At 40.7% G+C, this 20,899-nt stretch overlaps 1 protein-coding gene across 1 annotated transcript; it reads right to left on the bottom strand.

Moving 5' to 3' along the window:
• Window positions 1-4,169: 4,169 nt before the first annotated feature.
• LOC308649750 (serpin B9-like) lies at window positions 4,170-14,818 on the bottom strand. The gene is made up of 7 exons (XM_081295563.1): window positions 14,778-14,818; window positions 13,110-13,287; window positions 9,424-9,561; window positions 8,485-8,602; window positions 7,026-7,168; window positions 6,014-6,169; window positions 4,170-4,899 (listed from the first exon to the last, which is right to left on the bottom strand). Exons 2-7 carry the CDS (start codon window positions 13,275-13,277, stop codon window positions 4,495-4,497), a joined length of 1,128 nt encoding a protein of 375 aa, XP_081151689.1. The 5' UTR covers window positions 13,278-13,287; window positions 14,778-14,818; the 3' UTR covers window positions 4,170-4,494.
• Between the last annotated feature and the right edge of the window lie 6,081 nt (window positions 14,819-20,899).

The following is a 20,899-nucleotide window of genomic DNA, read 5'->3' as shown; positions in this document are numbered from 1 at the left end:
TCAAGTACAGGGCATGATAATCTTTGAGGTCCTGTCTCAGGATCCCATCTATCAACTACGGGGGTTGAGGGCCACTCAGCTGTCTCTATAGGTGGAGCTGTTGGTTGAATTATGCCCTCTGGTGATAGAACGGTGTTTGTAGCAGCCTCCTGTTGTAGCTTTTCCCCTAATAGCCCCTTTTCCTTTAAATTTTCTTCCTCTGTCTGACTAGCTCGAGAGATCTTCTCTATTGCTTGATCTAAAATGTCTTTCTCCATGGTCTGAACCTCTAACAATTTACTTAACACTCTTTCAGTTTGTTTTTTTACTAATTTCTAATCTACTATAAAGATAACGCAACCCAATAAGATAACACAAAACGAAACCGAAACAGAATGAAACAAAAACAGAACAAAAAATCCTCGTATCAATTTTCCTATTTTCTTGACATGTGCATTTGTGGTCTATTTCTATCTCTTTCTCAGGGGTGAACAACTTCAAACCTTGAGCCAACCATTTTTCCCAGTTGGCCTGAGAAAGTTCTAGGGATTGGCAGCTTGAAACAAAAACAAAACAAATCAAAACAAGAACACATTGTTTTTTGAAATGGTCACCCATTCCCTTGCCTTCTCTTAGGGTTGAGCAATTTCACTTACCCCCGAGCTTCAGGCGTTCCCCGCACGGGCCGCCAAATGCTGCAGTCTTGCTGGGCACAAATCATGAGCCACTGAAGCAGGAACAAACTTTATTTCTGAAGTCTACCAGCACATTCCACACATGCTCCCCGGGAATTCTCTCGAATGCCACGCGGCTCGTCCAGGAACCTGCAGCCGGAAATATCCCTCCTCCGGCACTTCCCCAACCAATGGGAGCTCTCCGGGAATCCCCGTGAGAGCTCAACTGGAACTGAACAGAAACTCTGCAAGAATTCGCTGGCGTCACCTCTCAACCACTCCGTTCTGGCAAAAATGCCATGTGTCACCAGACTCGGCTGTGGCCCTCAACATTGCATGTTTTTTTGTTTTGTTTTGTTTTGTTTTTTTTTAAAGAGAGAGTGAGAGAGAGAGAGACACACAGAATTTTTTAATATTTATTTTTTAGTTATCGGCGGACACAACATCTTTGTTTGTATGTGGTGCTGAGGATCAAACCCGGGCCGCACGCATGCCAGGTGAGCGTGCTACCGCTTGAGCCACATCCCCAGCCCAACATTGCATATGTCATTGAATCTTTTTGAGAATCAAGACAATTTCATCTTCATAAGTGATAAGTAAGAGGATTATTTCTACTTTTTCTGTTGCTACAAGAAAAAACATTCTGCCCATTGGAAAAACTTAATATTTGTTGGTTTCACTGTCCCATATGATGAAACATTCATTATATCAGTTAAATTGTGTATATGCAGTGCACTAGGGATATAGCTCAGTTGGTGGAGTGCTTGCCTCTCTTGGTGCCCTGCCATCCTGGCCCTGTGCAGAGAAGCCCTTACCTGGACCTTCCACACAGCCCCTACCTCAGGTCTCAATGCTGTTAGCCTGGGTGCTGACCTCTGAATCACAGGAACAGGAGCCTGCAGCTGTGCCTCTCTAGGTCCACTCTGGGGTCACTGCACTCCCAGAGACCTTTTATGAGCCCTGTTTGGCTGTGGGATTTCCAGTCTGCAGGCACAGCCCCAGGGAGGACATTCAGTGTGACCTGGGTCAAGGCAGGGAAAGGGTCTCCTCTCTGCCCAGGGATGGGTCACTATCACCTGCTCACTCCACTTTTTTGCCTTTTCCAATGAGCAGAATACACTGGAACACCATGTATTCTGCTCATTGGGAGGCCACTCTTGTTGGGCACCACATGCTGTGTACAGAGATTTGTAAACTGAAAAGTGCTCTGAAACTGACAACCAAAGGCTGACTTGCAAGGTCCCATGGGGCATTGGCTGGGAAAACACTATGGGGGCTGGGGCAGAGCACAGAAGCTAGAACTCTGGGCTTTCCTACTTTCAGAAAGTAAAAGCAGAATGACAGGCTGGGATTTTAGGGGAGGAAAATCCTATAAGTCTGTATTCTGAGTCCCTGCTTTACACAAAGGAGGGATTCAGTGAGTTGGAATGTGTTTTTTCTCCTTATATGCTGTGATATTAAAAATTAAACCTAGGGCCTCATGAATGTTAGAAAAGTATTTTCTGAGCAATTTTTATTTTATATTCAGATACGTTCTTGCTAAGTTGCCCAGGCTGGCCTCCAACTTGTGATCCTCCTGCCTCAGTCTCCTGAGGAGCTGGGCTCATAGGCATGTGCCATCATGCTGAGCACAATTTAAGAAACAATCAATTTAATTCTAACATGAAAATACTATGTTTATGGTCATCTCAATATGATGATCTCCATAGACACAGAAAAACATTAAAAAATTGAACATTGATTTGTAATAATGCAGAACCCTCAGAAAACTAGAAAAAGAAGAGGACTTCCTCAACCTAATAAAGGACATCTACAAAAATCAAAGCAAAAGACAACAAAAACCCTACAGCTAACATATTTAATGGTGAAAGGCTGAATAGTTTCAAATCTATAAATAAGACCAAAGCAGGGATTTCTGTTCTCATAACTTCTATTCAGTATTGTACTGGAACTTTCAACCAATGCAATGAAGCAAGAAAAAAGAAATTAAAGACATCCAATTGTGTAACAAAAACGAAAATTGTCTTTTTTCATGGACAACATGACCATCTATGTAGAAAATTCTAAGAAATATGTAAGAAGCTACTGAAACTAATATTTAACAAAATTTCAATAAAGTCTACAGTATGCAAAAACATCAACTATATATCCATGTATGCACAATGAATAATCAGAAACTGAAAATATTTTTTAAAAATCACTTTCACTAGAATTAGTGTGAAATACTTAGAAATAAATTTGGTGAAATATATATAAGACCTGTACACTGAAAACTACAATTATAGCTCAGAGGAAGGACATAAAACAAAAGAAAAGATGAGAATGTACTCATGGATTGGAAAGTTCCACATTGTTAACATGTCAATTCCCCGTGAATTAATCTATTGATGAATGCAATTCCAATCAAAATCTCAGCAGCCTTTTTCATAGATATCTAGAAGCTCATTCTAAAATTTACATGGAAATGCAAAGGACCTAGTATAAATCTATTTAAGCAACTTAGAAAATAAGGAAAAAGTTGAAAGCTTTAGACTACATTATTTTAAGACATTTTTAAGCTCCAGTAATCAAGATCATGTTGTCGTAAAATTAAGGAGATATATAGATATTTACAAATGTGTCTATATCATATAGACATGTGGAAGAGAATAGAGAATCCAGATATAGACCCACACATGTACAATGCATTACTTTAAAACAAATGTGCTAAGACCATTCTATGGAGCAATATATTCTCTTCAACAAATAGCCATCAGACAACTGGACATGAATATGCAAAAATGTGAATCTCAATGTCTGCCACGCGACCAGCACGCTAGCTTCATACTAGAGGTTCAAAGCATAGAAGTTAACTAGTGAGATCAAAATAAACACACATAAACTCAATTTACCTTTTTCTTGACCAGGTCAGAGACGGCCCCCTCTGGCTCCTGCCTGGAGCCACTCGGTGGTGTAGCGAGGTTTACACAGGAGACTAGCAAGAGAGAGAGACAGCACGCCAGGGAGTGGCCTTTTATTGGGGAACAAGAATTTCAGGGGAAAATTCCATCCAATGAAGGTCGAAGGGGACAGCATTCTAAGGCCAGGGTCAGTGATTGGTGTCTGGGTCAATGGTCAGTCACACCCCCACATGGACGGGCTCTCACACCTAAAAAGGGTGGGCATTAGTTCTGATGTAGCTTGGCCGGAATGCCTCACACCCAGTCAGGGAGGTGCCCAATCACGTGCGAGAATGGCTTCCCACAATGATTGAGGTAGTCAGGTTAACGCAAGTGTGTGGCAAGATGTGAGGTGCCAGGAAAGCACAGCATAACAAGTATGCACTGCGTGTGAAATGAGTAGGAAATACATTTGGGGACAGCTAGGAAATCTTTGCAAACTATCCTATGGCAACTGTACTGCCTTCATCCTAAATACAACAGGAAATTATTGAGGTAGTCAGGTTAACGCAAGTGTGTGGCAAGATGTGAGGTGCCAGGAAAGCACAGCATAACAAGTATGCACCGCGTGTGAAATGAGTAGGAAATACATTTGGGGACAGCTAGGAAATCTTTGCAAACTATCCTATGGCATCTGTATTGCCTTCATCCTAAATACAACAGGAAATCAAGACAGCCTATTATTTGCTAGGATCCTGGTTCCGTGGTACAAATGAGTGGGCAGTATGGGGACAGCTGAGTGTGGTGCATTATTAGATCATGCCGGCAAGTTGTTCAGAAGGGTTAGGACACTGCCCTCAATTTTTTAACTGATTCATGTATAGAGCCATGCTTATGGAACTATAGAGGGAATTTGGGGACAGTGAAAGAGGGGAACTCTCCATACAGAGGAAGTACAACCCTTAGGGAGATGAGAACCTGCCACAGAACAGAACGGTGTTAGTTTTGTTATGCCTAATGAAGAAGAGGAAGGGGTGATCAGCACAGAACCTCGGTAAACAGGTTGCACAACATCCCATAATTGCTATGCCTGTAGCCGCTGCAGCCTCAGTGCCTTCTTCATTCACCTCCACGACACTCTTGTGCACAACCTTGGACAGACACAGGTCTGTCTCAGTTGACATGGCAGACAAGTCAGCCTTGCCCTGTTGGAAGGCATCGACCATTCCCAGACGCTGAAGCACAGACTCCATGTCATAATCCTCCTGCAGTTTAAATCTCGGAAGGAAAACTTCCACTTCAATATTCTTCATAGAGGCTGCCTTGGTCCAGGCTATGAATTTGTCAAAAGTCAGGTTATTTTCCACCTGAAAGACCAGAATCACAGGTTCATAGTCAGACTATGGTGGGTATCAACGGACACACAGACATTTGCATGAACATTCCATGTTGACTGTCCACACAGGATGGGCAGCTCCTTCAGCTGCTCGGAAGCTTGTGAGGGCTCTGACCTGTCCACCCCCCACGTGCTATCCCATATGTGACTTCCCTGCAGGAAGACTGTGGCTGCCCCTCCTTATCCATCCACTGTGGATGTGTCATTCTGACAAGTGTCCACGCCCAGTGGATGGTGCTCATCTAGTGGTATTTGTTGGTTCGAAGGAGGCTTAGTTTTGAAGACAATGAACCATCGCTGGTAGGAAAAAAAGGCTGGAAAAGGAAGGGCTCTCAGTGTGAGCCCCTCCAGGAGAGGATATCTGCCTAATGCGGGATGTGACACTGTTTGTGGAAGTTCATTGTCCCAGTTGGGAGCTGGACAAAGGAAGAGCCCATAGGGTGGCTCTGCTTACAGACTCTAGGTCATCCCTTTCCACTACCACCATTGAGAGGATGGTTGACTCTCTCTCTATAGGGATCATACCACAAGGAAGCAAGGAGGACAGGGATGGGCTATTTGGGGCTGTCTCTGGTTCCGCCATCTGAGCATTGGACCTCACACCTCCCTAAGTGCCACCATTCTCCCCTTCCTGCTTTGTTAGGTGAAAGTGTAGGATTGTCTCAACCTCTAGCATAGGTTCTTAGAATTTAAGTATGATGCTAACAATGGAGATGCCCATGAAACCCATCTGGAGAGAGTTTACTGTTTGTCAGGCAACATGCTAAGTTGTTACAGAAGCTGCCCCCACTGTGTCCTCCCAATACCACTATCAGGCTCACATCATCATTTTCCAATTCTAGCAATGAAAAAGCTGAGGCTGAGTTGGGTTATGTCATTGGAAGGGCCTCACATAGAGTAAAGTGGAAGCCAGTCTTGAACAAAACTGTGCTCTGCAGGCTGAGTTTGTAGGCATCACTCACTTGAAGGGCTAACACAAAGGTCGGAAATGGTGGTGGAGCTTTCAAGAAAAAGAGCCAACGGCATAACCACATTCTTGCCTCAGAAATTCTGAGTGCAAAGGACTGCAGCCCCTCCTGACTCACCGAGCTGAGATCCACACCATCGTCTGGGAGCAGAATGATCATGCTCAGCTCCTTGCTGGCGTAGGGCAGCTCCAACACCTGTGTGTGCACCTCATTCACATAGCCGATGTTAAAATAGGCTTCCTGACACATCATCTGCACTGGTCTTTCCTCCTTCTGGGAGGGATGAACAGATGAGCACAGAATTTAAAACAGTACAAAAAGGGGCAAGAAAACTATTAAATGAATGGTGATCCAGCACTGCTAAAAATTAATAGTTATCTAAAATATGCCTTCAAAGAGGGGGAGGAGTTAATGCATTCAAGCTTCCTATTGCATTAAATTTATATTTTAAGGGATTAGGGAGTTAGGTAAACTATTTTTATTTCTGCTTTAATTGAAGTTATACCTCCTAGTTGACTAAGTCTTTTACAACTCATTTTTAATAATAGAAAGCAAGAAATGTTGAATTAATGATGATAGGTTATTATTAACAACAACTCAAAGGAAAGCTTATTTTAGTTTTTAAAAATTGATTAAAAGGCTGGGTTGTAGCTCAGTGGTAGAGGAGAAGCACAAGGCCCTGGGGTTGATTCCCAGCAATGAAAAAGCATAAAACAAAACACATAAAAAAATCTTAAATAAAAAATATGTATAATCACATTCCCTTGTTCCAGCCTGTCCCATATTTGACATGTGTGTGTGTATGTATGTGTGTGTGTGTGTGTGTGTGTGTGTGTGACCTATTTTTTGTTTATTATCTAAGCACCTGGGTTTACAGAAACCTATAGTTTCCAGAATTAATAGTAGCAATACATGCATAAGAGTTATCAGAAGTAGTAAGGCCTGTAAAGGTTGCAAACAATCACACACAACAAGTATTGTTTTTTCATATAATATTTAGTGAATTTAAAATTCATTAAGAGAGATGATAAATTTGAAATTATTTTTAACCATTTATATCTTACAAAGTTAAAATTTTCTATCCAATTTCTTCACCAGACTAGCATGATATTGTAAAGATTCTCCCTACCTGGTTTATTTTAAAGGGCATTTCACACGTGCATGTTTTGTCAAATGGCTCGTCCCATGTTCCTTTGAAGTAGATGGCATTGACAAGAACCAGTCTGGCCTGCTCATCAATCAAGTTAGGTGGCAGCAACTCTTGAATTTTTCCTTTTAGGTTAAAGCAGAGACTATCAGTTGCTTTTTATGAACCCGTGGTGAATAAGCATGACATGATGTCTTGGAGTCCAATTGGGTTTCAAATATGGTGTTCTGATGGTTATGTACAAAAGTTAAAAATTCTGGCTATGAGTGGTATTGATGACAACAGACACTGGAAGAGCCACCAAGTTGAAGATGGCGAATGAATTCTAAGTCACTGGAGGAAAGCAGGTTGGGACAAAGCAGAAACTTGACAAGCAACAAAGGAGAGAGGGGCTGGGTAGGAGCTGACATTACCTGCTGTGGGTAAGAGCAGCTTCAAGTCTAAGGCCCTGTGGTCAGGCATAGTTCTAACATTGTACAGCTACCTGGCAACATTCCTGGGGCAGCCAGAATGGATGGGTTCACACAAAGGGCACAGGAGGAGTTTCTAGAAACTATTGGAAGATATATTATGATTGCATCCTCCTGGTATCCCTGGAACAGATAATGATTTGGGTAGGTGAAGGTACTTCCTTCTTACCCTGGATATCAAAGGGTATGTTTCCAAGGAACTAAGAATATTACTTGCTAATTTGCTGCCTCAAGAGGCACAAGAAATAAAGATTCTAAGAAGAAACTGAGGAAAGAACTACCTCTATTTTTTACCATTTCATTTGGTAGCAGAAATACAGATGTTGTTAGTGGTACAAGTGTCTGAATGGTTCAAACATCAAACCATCATTGATCTTGGGGGTGTTCTTAGTCTGTGGAATGAATCAGCCATGTAGCTCAACATCAGGCTCTGTGGTTGACTAATATAGTCTAGGCATCTCAAGTCTCATGAAGGGCACTTAAGTGAGACATAGGAAAGAAGCAGTAGAAGTCAGGTTCACATGTAAAAGTGGGAGGAATGCAGTCCAAACTGACCCCAGGAAGAGGAGGGCCAAGGGCATGACTTGGAGAAGAGCTGGCCACTGATCTTCCCCCAGAGAGGACAGTCAGCTGCCATGTGAACATTACAGGACAGTGCCAGTATGTTGTAAAGTAAAGTATTACATGGGAAATCTGGCCTATGAGGTTTTTTTTTTTTTTTTTGACACTTTTATCAGTCACTCTGGTTCCAGGAGAACTGATAACATTAATCCTCTGGTTTTGAAAACCTGAGCATTGATCAGATTTTCCGTGAGCCACTAAGGTTCACACACACCATGAGGCTCAGCCAGGCAACCTTGCTCAGACCTCCTGCAACATCAGTGACATTAGCAGTGAGGAGATGGGGGAAACTAGGGGAAGATAGGACAGAGCTGGGGTGGAAGGAGAGGGGAATGACTCATAATTCTGACCTTTTGTCTCTTTTGAGACCCAGGTGTTTATATGCTCCCTGGACTCCTCTGTAGCTTCAGCAAAGGACAGCAGCTCCAGCTCCGCATGGTAGAACTGAAGACAGGACTCCTTAAATGTCTTTGGAGAGAAAAGTGTTCAGTGAGGCCATGTTGCTAAATAAAATATGTCAGTGAGCTTCAAAACATTCTCAATGCCAGCTATATGCTTTTTTAAAATTAAAAAGAGCACACAGATCTTTTAAACATGATCACATCTTAAGCTACTAGATGTTGAAATAACTAAGTTTGTAAGCAAGTATGTCTTGAGCCCTGAATAACCTGAGATATATACATGAAATAAAATAAAATTTAGATATGGTATAATTTGAAACAATACAGGTATGATTATAGAATCAGGAGTCTTTAAAAAAAATTTACGAGAAGTTTCTCAACTTCTCTAGGTTTTGTTTCATTGTTTGCTTGTTTTTGAAGCACTGGGGATTGAGCCCAGGGCCTTAAGCATGCTAGGCAAATGTTCTATCAAGCAGCTATGTCCCAAGGCATTGTTTTCTTTTTCTTTTTTCCATTTCTTTTTCGGTACCGGGATTGAACTCAGGTGCACTCGACCACTGAGCCACATTGCCAGCCAAATTTTGTATTTTATTTAGAGACAGGGTCTTACTGAGTTGCTTAGCTCCTTGATGTTGCTGAGGCTGGCTTTGAACTCATGATCCTCCTGTCTCAGCCTCTTGAGTCTCTGGTGCATGTGCCAGTGCGCCAGTCGTTTTGTTTTTGAGATAAGTGTATCACTAGGTTGCCCTAGCTGGTCTCTAACTCTCCATCCTTCTGCCTCAACCTCCCAAGTGTGCCATCCTGCCTGGTCTCTAGGGTCTCTCTTCTGGGCTGTATATCACCAGGTATTTTAAATACGACTTTTATTGTTCTATTGACTCAACTTACTGAGAGGAAATCACAGGTCTTCTCTCCAAAGAGTCTGTTGGCTGTTGTAAGCAAGTACTTTGAGCCAGGCTTGTTCACTTGGGTGAGAAGCATCTGGAAGCCCTTATGGATGTCTTCCTCTGTGTTTAAAGACAGTGCCTGTGAAGGAAAGCAAGAGAAAACTATTAATTTTTATCTCAGTCTTAACTAGAATTTGCAAACAATTTTTTTTTTTCTCAAATACTGCATGAAATTATCCTTTGTGAGGAATTAGTTCCTAATTGAGATGTGACACTGGTGGGATAGGTGGATAGAGGGACCAGGAAACTGGTAAGTAAAAGATATGGTTCTTCTGCTTGCACAGAGGTCTCTGCATAGTTTATAGATGAGCAATGGAAAAAAAATGAAAGGGCAAGAGAGGTTCAGATAAGGGACTATTCTTAAGTCTTGCATCCCAGGAACAGCATAAATGTATCAAAAATAGAGGAAAACTTGCCTCTATAATTTCCCCCCCCAAAAAACATGTAAAACTAAAAATCCATGAAAAAATTGGACAGGGATGCAATCATAATGATAATCTTCAAAAGGAAATGAAAGTATAAAAATGAGCAGTGTGATACATATGAACAAAACAGAATACTTAATATAGTATGCTATAGAGATTATATATACACACACACACACACACACACACACACACACACACACATATTTTATGATACTTCATATTAAATGTGTCACATACTAAGCCATAAAAAGTTTTAATTGACTCTGAAAGACAGAAAATACACAGTTTATATTCAATGACCTCATTGTAGGGAACTAAATGTAAATAACACTACAAATAAAATACCAACACCATGGAAATTAAACTATGAAGTAACTATTTCAAACAGTTTCTAAATAAATGATTGTCAAGAATTACTTGAAATACTATTCTAAACATGTAACAGATGATTTATCAAATGATCAAAACAAAAGTTTTATTGGAACTGGGGTTGTGGCTCAAGTGGTAACGTGCTTGCCTGGCATGCGTGGGGCCCTGGGTTTGATCCTCAGCACCACATAAAAATAAAATAAAAATGTTGTGTCCATCAAAACTATAAAATAAATATTAAAAAATTCTCTCTTCCTTTCTTTCTCTCTCTTTCTCTTAAAAAATAAATAAAAGTTATATTACCAGAAGGTAATATAACATTCCACAAAAGGTAAGTAAAAACAGCATTAATTGTTGTCATATTGCCAAGGAAATAATGAAATAGCAAAATTTTTAACTCATGATGTTAGAAAAGGTACAGAAATATTACTAAGGATTTTAGGGAAAAACTTAAAATGGTCAATAAGCCTAAGAACTGGTTCTATGAAAGAAAGTACACATGTCTACGCAAAATAGACATCAGCAACTGGAAGAAAAAAAAATTAAAAGTACCCAGAATGCAAGTTATAAGTGAAAAAGAGATTATCCAGAAATGCATACAGATGAATTGTTAATAAATGAAAGCTAAATTATTTTCATCAAAGTGTAAATTATGAATTACCAAGTGAATATACAGAGATGTGGACATGGGTAAAAGTTGCTCAATGGGCACTGAGTTACAGATAGGAGCAAGAGATTTTGGTGGCTGCTGCACAATAGGTTTGACTCAGAGAATGAAAATATAGGGTACATTTCAAAAAATTGCAAGAAAAAAATATTGTATGCTTTCACCACAAAGAAATGATAAATGATTGAAGTGATAGATATGTTTACCTGATTTGAACATTACACAATGTACATATGAATTAAAACATCACATAGTAGTTACCCTGTAAATATGTATAATCTTTATGTTTCTGGGTATCAGTTAAACAGTTATTTTGATTTAAAAAGTGCCCCCCAAGGAATCTAAATATATAGATATACAAAGAAGAAACAATAAAAGATAAGATTCTTGAAAGCTGTAGATGATCTATGGAGGGAATTTTTTTTTCTAAAAATATTCAACAGCTATATTTCCCATGCCATACACAGTGTCCTATAACATGGAAAAAGATAAAAAGCAACTAAGTTCATTTCATCAAGTTTATAGATTATTAAGAAGAAAATCTGTCAAATATAGAACAAAATGCCACTGAATTATAGGCTGTAATTGTGTTAAGATGGCAAATTTTATATGTGTCTTTTACCACAATTGGAAACTAAAAGCTAAAAGCAATTTCACCTGAGACTGTGATATCATTATGATAATAATAGCTAACTCATGTTGAACATTCGCTTTAGATGAATTATCTCACTGAATCCTCCCATTAATTGAAAGAACATTTATGAAAAGAAAAATACAGTGGGTCATCAAAGTATAAAAATTAAATACAAAATGTGGACATGAGACTGGAAGAAAGTGTCTCTCATTCTCAGAGAACTGCCTCTGCAGAGTGAGTCCTTAGGGACTTTTAATTGTTTTTCTACTTTCCTTTTAAAAGCTTTTTTTTTTTTTAATAATGGTGTCTTACCACTTACAACATGAAGGAAAACAAATAACCTTTAAGGAGATTTCTGCAGCCTTACAGTTTCCCTTCCGGCTATCAGCAGTAAAGTGTCATGAGCATGTGCTTATCATCCAGTTGAACCCTGGAGGTATGCAGATCTCCCAAGTCACATCTGATAAAGTCACAGGCAATAGTTCTCTTTTTGAAATATATGTACTAGATCATCCTTTTCTATAGTCACCAGAACATCCTGCTCCTAACCTACTGTAACTTAATGCCCATTGACCAACCTTTCCCTCCCTTCTTGTTTCTTCACTTTCATTTGGGAATTCATAATTCACACTTTGTTGGAAAGGGGCTCTCAGTGGGCATAAAACCTAGAAAAAAATCCCAAGACTTAGGCAGAGAGAACTTCCTCTATGCATAAACCTTCACTCCTTTATCAGAGCAGCGAAATTATTAAAACAAGCAGATATCACTGAAAAGGGTCCTCCAGGAAACAGAAAGTCACCCTGCATCATCAGTGCCTAATACTCCCATCATAAAGGTGTGAGCAGGGGTAGAGCTCAACAATGACACAGGTTTTTAGGCTTTTTCTCAGGCACCTGTCTCCCCCACAAAAAAAAAAAAAAACCCAAAAAACAAAAAACAACAACAACAACAAAAAAAACAACCTTAATTCACTGACTGATTTGTAATCATTTCTAGATGTTCACTGAATGCTTTTTCATTATAGCTACTCAGGTCTCCATGGTCTACAGAAGTGAATAAGAACACACCTGTTAATCTTCCTTTGATTATTTTGTTTATCTCCCCACTCAGCAAGGCAGGTTGGTAGAGAAACAAAGCAAAACTTATTAACCTTCCTCATCAATGAATAATTACAGTTGCAAACGTTTACTCCAATAAAAAATAGATATTAGCAACCCAGGACCTCAGGCATGCTAGGCACATGCTTTACCGCTGAGCTATACCCCAACTTCTCATCGTCATTTCCTAAACAAATTGCAAGGCAAACTTTTGAGAGTCTTCTCCAGATTATTAACTGGGGAAACTAACCCTGCCATCCCTCAAACAATTTCATTGGATGAGACTCCTCGCCTTTCTCCCTTCCTGCACCCCTCTCCCTGAAATGGTCCAGGCTCACCCCTCCTTCCTCACCAGTTCTGGAAAAGCTCAAGGAGAGATAAGAGACAAGCCTTGCAGACCAGTACCTCTTCCAGGGTGACAAGAAAGCTTACCTGAGCCATCTGGACCTTGGTGTTGCCCTTTGCCCCCAGGAGGACCATGGCCAGGGCAGAGGAGATGCTCAGAGGAGAAAAAAACACATTTTGTGAAGGTTTGTCTTGACACAGCATCTTCAAAACCTGGCAGGCAAAGGTGCCATTTGCTTCAGAAACAGAATCCATGATGCAGGGTCTGGGGGCAGAGAAGACAGAGAAACACAGTGAAATGGGGCTCAGAACACTGTGTGTGGTCTCTGTTAGGCTTTCACTTTTCTAGTGAACACAGCTATGGAAGTAGATTCTGCAAGTGAGGAAAGGGGAGGTCTGTAGAGCAGCACACTGGCAAGGCAAGGGAGAGCAGAAAAGCATGCAGGGAACAGCAGGTGACAGGTCAAAGCAAGAGCAGGGAGGTGGTAGGTGTGAAGCCAGAGGAGGTGGAGTGAAAACACCAGTGGGCAGCTCTGTGCAGTAAGGCCCTCCCTCACCAGGGGCTGGACTTTAACCTTGGGAAACCCCCCTGACTCCTTCCCATTTCTTCAAGGTCTCCCCAAACCTATTGTCCAGGCCTGCCTTCAGACCCCTCCCAAATCTTTCTACCCTACTCCACTTCTCCAGCCCCTGTGACCCTGTGCCTAGTCCAGACCACCTGCCTCCTCTCCAGAGCCTCTGACCTCCCTGCCCCTGAGCTCTCCATTGAAATAGCCCCTGTTCACTAAAAGGGAATTCAAGTTGCCTGGGGAGCCTCAGAACTTGGGCTCCCTCATCAGGACCCCAGATGGACAGACACATAGCATCCTGAGAAGGAAGTACTATCTTGATCCTATGACCTTCCCTTAAATCTCCAGTGGACCTGGAAATAAGCTCAAAAATGCCTTTTCTAAATGGCTTCCCATCTGCCTGGCCCCATCCCCTGCTCCAGTCTCCCACCTTTCACAGCCTCCACCTCTACCCTCCCTGATCCCCCCATCACCTCTGAGCCTTGAAAAACAGTGATATACAACTTAAAAGACTCCCTACACCATCCCTGTCACCAGGATCCAATCACTCCCTCCTCCCTCCTAGGCTCAGCACCAGGAGACCTCTGATGTCCTCCTCTAGAGCTCCCCACTTCCCCACCCTGACTCTTCACTCCTTATTGTAATTCTTTGTCTCTTCTATTGTTGGACCCACAAGACTGGCTGCTCTTGCAGGAAAGGTGCCTGTTATCCTGAGTCTAAGCACCTGGAAGTATGCTCAGGAAACAGCAAGAACTCCATCAATTAGGGGGGAATCTCAGATGAATAAAGGGTGCTGGGATTTTGAATTGGAGACTGGAGATTTTAAAAGCACAGTGAAAGGTAAGGCAGAAGTCATGCTGTGACTCCCTGAGGAGAGAGGAGAGGGGAGAAAATAGGGCCAGTAAGAGGGAGCTGTGTTGGAGCTTGAACCCCCACCAGGATGAGGGCCAGGGCCAGCCAGGGGCAGGTAAGAGGCAAGCAGAGAAGCAGGAGGCTGAGCAGCATCTTTGTCTTCTTGGAATTGCACTGCACTGCTCTGGGACCAGCTCCTGCCTTCTGGGATTCTCTTGTTTTGCTCACATTCCATGTTCCAGGATCCCACCTCCCAGCTGGGGCCTCTGGTTTCCAATACTTGGTTGCATCAGGTTCCCCTGCTAAACCCCGCCCCGCGCAGAGAAACCCTCACCTGCCACCTTCTGCACCAAGGCCTCTTCTACTTGCAGTGCTGCGGGATAAGGACCTCTGAATTGCACGACCAGGAAGGACCCTGATGCTGCAGCTAGGCTTGTTCAGCCCGGACACTCAGCACTCGCAGAGATCTTTAATCAGCCCTGTTTGGCCGCAGGAAATTTCTGTGGAGGTGTCCTGGGTGACCTGTGACTCTTCCAGGAATGAGTCACTATCCCCTCCTCCTGCCACTGGCCTCGCCTTGGTGACCCACCCCTTTGCGCTTCAGCACCTCGCCACACGCTGGAGCTGTTGTGCACTGCCTTCTCAGGGAAACCGAAAGAAAAAACTAATAAATTAACAGGAAGAGGCTGGGGCTGGGGAAGGACACAAAACCTAGAACTCTGGGCTTTCCTGCTTCTAGAAAGAAAGGCAGAATGAGAGGTTGGGATTTTAGGGGAGGAAAGTCCTGTAAGTGTGAGCGTCCTGCCTGACAGGAAGGAGGGATTCAGCTGGATGGATGTGTCTGTTTCTCTTACAGGCTGTTGGTGGGAATGTAAATTAGCTCCATCAGTATGGGAATGGTAGGGAGGTTCCTCAGAAACTAAAATAGGACTACCGTTATGATTCAGTTATGCTACTCTTCTCCATGTGTATGTGAAGGAATCAGAGTCAGCATAGTACAGAGACAGCTGCATCCCCCTGTTTATCCCAGCACTGTTCACAAAAACCAAGTTATGGAATGAGCCTAGGTGCCTGTTAGCAGTTGAATGGATAAAGAAAATATTATATATATATATATATGCACATATATTCATATATGTGCATATATATGGCTGAGTTTATTCAATCATAAAGAACCAAATAAGTTAATTTGCAGGAAAATGGATGAAACTGGCGATCATCATTTTAAGCAAAATAAGTTAATCTCAGAAAAACAATATCTCACTTTTTTCTCTCCTATGTGGAATGTAGGGGGCAATAAAAAAAGACATGAAAGTAGGAACTAATAGAGAAGGGGAATAGGAGCAGAGGTATGGCATGGGGTGACAAGAGAATTTAAGAAGTAGGGTGGATCTAGTGAAAATATGAATATGCTTGTATGAAACTGCAACAGAGAAACCCATTTTTTTTGGTATGATTCCTATTCACTCGTAATATTTTTGGTATGCTTTCTATCCACTCATAATTGTTTAAAAAATGTTTTTAAAAACTGTTGGTTCTAGCTCCTTCCCCACTAATTAGTACTAGTCCAGGACCCTCATAGGGAACACAAGTGTCCTAAGTCTTAGCAACTGAGCTCTTTTCCAACTTCTGGTGCTGAGGCTGTGGTGCTGGTATATAATCAGCTCTACTCTTCTCTAGCAATGTGAGAGAAACAGATACTGAGTAAAATGGCTTGTGTTCATGAGGAGGTGCAGAGCAGGGACCACTTTAAGCAAGTTGAATTAGTAGTTCATGTCATCCAAGAGCCACACTCTTCCCTGTCCTTTTTTTTTTTTTTTTGTATCAGCTTTATCCTCAAGGCTGGAAGCAATTGGAAATATTTCATGTTGACATGTTGTTGTCCCCAGGAAGAGAACAGACCAAATGACTTTTCCTCTGAAGCAGGGAACCTTTCCCAGAAGCTTGTCCATGAGCAGATTACCCCACCTGTTTCAAATTAATGAAAATTAGTGTTCTCTCCTGAGGGCCAGAATTAAGGTGAGGCAAGACAGATGTTTACCACCAAACATTTAGGAGGCACACTTTCTTAAAATTTTAAGGAGGCCCCAACTCTAGGTCCTCCTTAATTTTTTTTTCTAATAACATCTTTATTCTCTGGCCCATGCCTGTAATCCCAGCAGCTAGGGATGTAGAGGTGGGAGGATCTAGAGTTCAAAGCCAGCCTCAGCAATCTAGTGATCCCCTGTCTCAAAAAATAAAAAGGGCTAGGGATGTGGCTCAGTGGTTAAGCACCCTTGGCTAAAATCCCCAGTACCCCCAAATAAATAAATAAATAAATATTTATCAAATAACACCTTTTAAATATATAACATGCACATCATAAAATTGAAAAGAAGTATTCTGAGACATCCTGAATTAAGTTACCAGCAGGATGGAGGAAAGAAAATGTAAGAGTTTAACTGATAGTTTCAAGCTTAACCAAGAAAGAAAAGTAAAACTGCCTCACATTCCTTTCCCATATTTTCAAGATTAGCCATCATGACTAAATTCCATCCTGCTTATAGACTCAACCAACCAAGAAACTACAGAAACTTGTTTGTACAGATTCTCTTCCACTCCCAGGTCTCTGTGTACTTCATGTTGTCCTGTCCCTCTCCTCTCTAGCCAATGTAGGGTTCATGAAAGTAATCTGTTGCTGAGGTCCAGCCCCGGAGGGGGTAGTGAGGGTCCAGGATGGTCCTGAAGGAGGAGTGGCATAGGGGAAAGAAGAAGAGTCTGGACGACAGGTTGCAAGTTAGGAGCAACCTCCAGAAGACATCTCATGCTGCCTCTGGAGGGACCTTTATTTTTATACCTTTTTTGCAGGTGTTTTTTCAGATAGATAATGGATAGCTTCAAAGCCTGAAACTCTCTTGATTTACATAATTTTAAAGAATTACAATCTTTTCTGACATACATTGATTACCTAAGATATTGAGTGCCTTGTTCAAAATATTTTTCTGTAACCTTAGTCAATTATGATTAAGCTTTTAGGTTTTCACCTCCATCACTAGGTGCTAGGGGATGCAACTAGACTACACGACTCCTGACCTATTATTCACTTCTAACTTTAAAGCATACCTATAATTATTTCATTAACCTTTAACTTTAAAGCATACTTATGATTATTGGTAAGCTTTCTTACTTCTAAACTAAAATCTCAGTAAAACACACTTAACATAGTGAAAGCCGATTATTTAAAAGCCTACTACTCTGAAGTGCCTCTAAAATATATCTATGTTAATTTTACATTATTCTATTTTAATTTCCAAGATAATTTTCTTTTTTCATATGACCTATTCAACTGCTTTCTTAAAGAACTTCCTTGATCCTTGGTCAAACACACCAATTCTTATGTCTTTGTAATCTTTAACTAAAGGGCAGGCTTCACACCTCAACCCATTTGTCATTTATATTAACTATGTGTTTTCCATTTTCATCACAAGTTTTTGCGTAAAGCAAAGGAGGGTCTATTGGTTGGGGAATGTATTTTTATTAGCCTCTTGTCCTCGAGGAGGTACCATAAGCTACTATGGTGGTCCTTGTACTGTTGGCACAGCAATTGTTTTTCTGTACCTGGGCTATTGTACAGGTTGTGGCTTTAGGATGGGGGTGGGGGGGGGTGGGGCTAGTGTAAATTGTTAACCATGGAATAAATATTTCTTGTTGTTTAAGCTTGAGGAATAACACCATTGTTTGTATCCTGAGAGACATTGAAATGCACCTCATGGCATGTCTCAATTGTATCCTTAGTCTCATTCTGGGAATTTTCCTGCAATCTCAGGCAATACGTCCTTTTATTATTAATTAACGTATGCTCTGTTATCCATATCATGAGTATCATAAACAAGACACTTAATATTCCTAATGGTTCTGGTTTCCAAATGGCACAGCCTTGCCTCAGCATCCCCCACGCTGTGACCCTGTCAGACAATGGGTGCAGGAACGCCTTCACCAGTCTGTGCCTACTGATCTCTGGATTTTTATTATAAAATATCCTTAGATCCAGTGGCCATTTTCCAGATGCTACTTAGCAATGCTGCTGGTGACTTAGGGAATTTGCCCTAGGACCAGGCTAACAACCTGCACAGCTATATAACACCATTTATTTCAGAGATGTCTCCATCTCAAAATTTTGCTTTAATAATATTTGTTCCTTTAAAGCATATAATTCAGTATATTCATAAAGCTGTACAACTGTCACCACTGTCTAACTCCAGAATATTTTCATTACTTCAAAAACAAATGGGCTACTCATTCCCCCCCCCCCCGTCTCCTCAGAGCCCTAGAACCACTACTCCATTTTTTTTTTCTAAGTGCATTTGCCTACTGAGAACATGTCATATAAGGAGTCATGATGTGGTATTTTACTACAGCTTTGAGTTGTGTTTCCTGATGAGTCATGATGTCAAACTTCTCATGTGCTTTTTAGCTTATTATCTATCTTTCTCTAAGAAATGCCCATTCAAATGCTTTTGCCTAGTTTTAAAATGGTTTAGGACTTATTTTACTTTTGAGTTTTTTAACATCAGGTTTTAACTACACGAGTTCTGGTTATTTCCTCATCTCTGTGGTGAATTCTAAATTTTCCCAGAGTTAAAATACTTATCCATTCTCTAACACGTCAGGTGACTGACTGTACCATCTCTGTGAGACAGAGACTGATGGACCCATCTCCCCCAACTCATGCACTTGGGAAGCCTCTTCCTAGAGTCTGAGTCTTTTTTCCTATCACCTTTACCTGTTAAGGTGACTGCTTCTTTCATGTGTCTTATTCAAGGTCCTTTAATCAGAATTGATAAATCTAGACTTGATTGATTAACTAAAGACCCTTTCTCAGGGCTGATCAGTTCCACAGATTGAAGACACCTTCCATTTGTGTTTGTACTTCATTTGTTTCTTTTTACAGAGTGACATGTTCTAACATTGGACCCCAAGATCAACAATGGCCTGATGGTTGAACTGTTTAGGTGCCTCAGCACCATTGAAACTGAGTACCATGACTTAGTTCATCTTCAATACCACAGACGCTTTTTATTATAAAGGAAGGAGGTTCATTTTGGCTCACAGTTCTGGTCCAGGGTCAAGGGTCTTTACCGGGCAATGGCCGACTTAAGGGCAAAGTCCCAGTGCAATGCAAAGTATCCATGGCAAGAATTGCGGAGCACACTAGACACATGGCCAAACCAGCTTTTATATCGGACCCACTCTCAACCCATTAACCCTTAGTTAACTTGGTTTTATGGATTAATAACTTTGTTTATTAGGTTGGAGCCTAATCACCTATTAAATGTCCCACCTTGTCCCATTGCTTAATATTGTACAATGAGAATTACATTTCAACATGAATCTCAGAGGGCACGGATAAGCCCTAGTCAAACCCTAGAGAACTATTAGGAATATTTGTATTTCTGTTAACATAGGTAGTGTTTCCCTTGGGACTGAGCAATGATTTCCCCCATTTCTTCATGGAATTTTTACTACTTATGCCCTCTTAAGACAGTATATTAGCAAATTAAATCTTAAATTGTTGACAATGTACCACTATCCAGAGGGGAAAGGAGTATGGGACTATTTTAAGCAGCTTGATATGTATGTAATAGGTATCCCCTAGGGAGAAGGGAGACAGAAGAAATATTTTGAAAAATGATCAATGTCCAAAATTGATAAAACTATAATCCTGTTGATCCACAAAACTCAACAATCCCCAAGCACAGAAAACAGGATGAAATATATTCCAAGGCATGTCATAATACAATTGCTCAAAACCAAAATTAAAAAGTGACCTAATAATGCATGACTGGTTTAATGTTAGAAGGTTAAGCAATGTAATTCATCGTATTACCAATCTGGAAGAAAATATGATCATCTTGAAGATACAGAAATAGCATTTGACAAAATTGTACATCCATTCTTATTTTAAAACCCTCATCAAACTAGAAATAGAAGGAAATTTCATCAACCTGATAAAGAGCATCTACTAAAAAACAATAGCTAACATCATAAATAATTTATAAGACTGAGTGCTGTGCTATAGGCTCTACCCAGTGCAATCAAGCAAAAAAAAAAAAAAAAAAAAAAAAAAAAGAAAGAAAGAAAGAAAGAGAAAAGGTGATAGGGGGTATAGGAGGAGACTTTTAAATTGGAAATAAAGATGAAAATATGTCTTTATTAGCTGGAGATAAAATTATATAGGAAATCCAATGTAATCTCTTTTGAAAAGCTATTACTAAGTGACTTTAACAAGTTTACAAGGTTGAAATACAAAAAACACCATATTTCTATATGCTAGCAACAAATACTCAGAAATTGAAATAAAAAATAACACCATTCATAACAGCATCAAAAAGCAGGATATCCTTAGGAATAAACCTGACTAACAATGTACAACACACACACACACACACACACATATATATACATTAAAAACTACAA

This window comes from Spermophilus citellus, assembly GCF_964194105.1.
Source record: "Spermophilus citellus genome assembly, chromosome: 5".
NCBI lineage: Eukaryota > Metazoa > Chordata > Mammalia > Rodentia > Sciuridae > Spermophilus > Spermophilus citellus.
Note: the sequence above shows the minus strand (reverse complement) of the source record. Positions and strands in the feature narration are given on the sequence as shown.

Coding starts and splice junctions, on each gene's coding strand:
- LOC308649750 (XM_081295563.1), bottom strand. CDS start 13,277: ATGGATTCTGTTTCTGAAGCAAATGGCACCTTTGCCTGCCAGGTTTTG. Junction 8,603..9,423: donor AGACCTGTGATTTCCTCTCA/GTAAGTTGAGTC, acceptor TTCTCTCCAAAG/ACATTTAAGGAGTCCTGTCT. Junction 7,169..8,484: donor GGTCTCAAAAGAGACAAAAG/GTCAGAATTATG, acceptor TTAACCTAAAAG/GAAAAATTCAAGAGTTGCTG.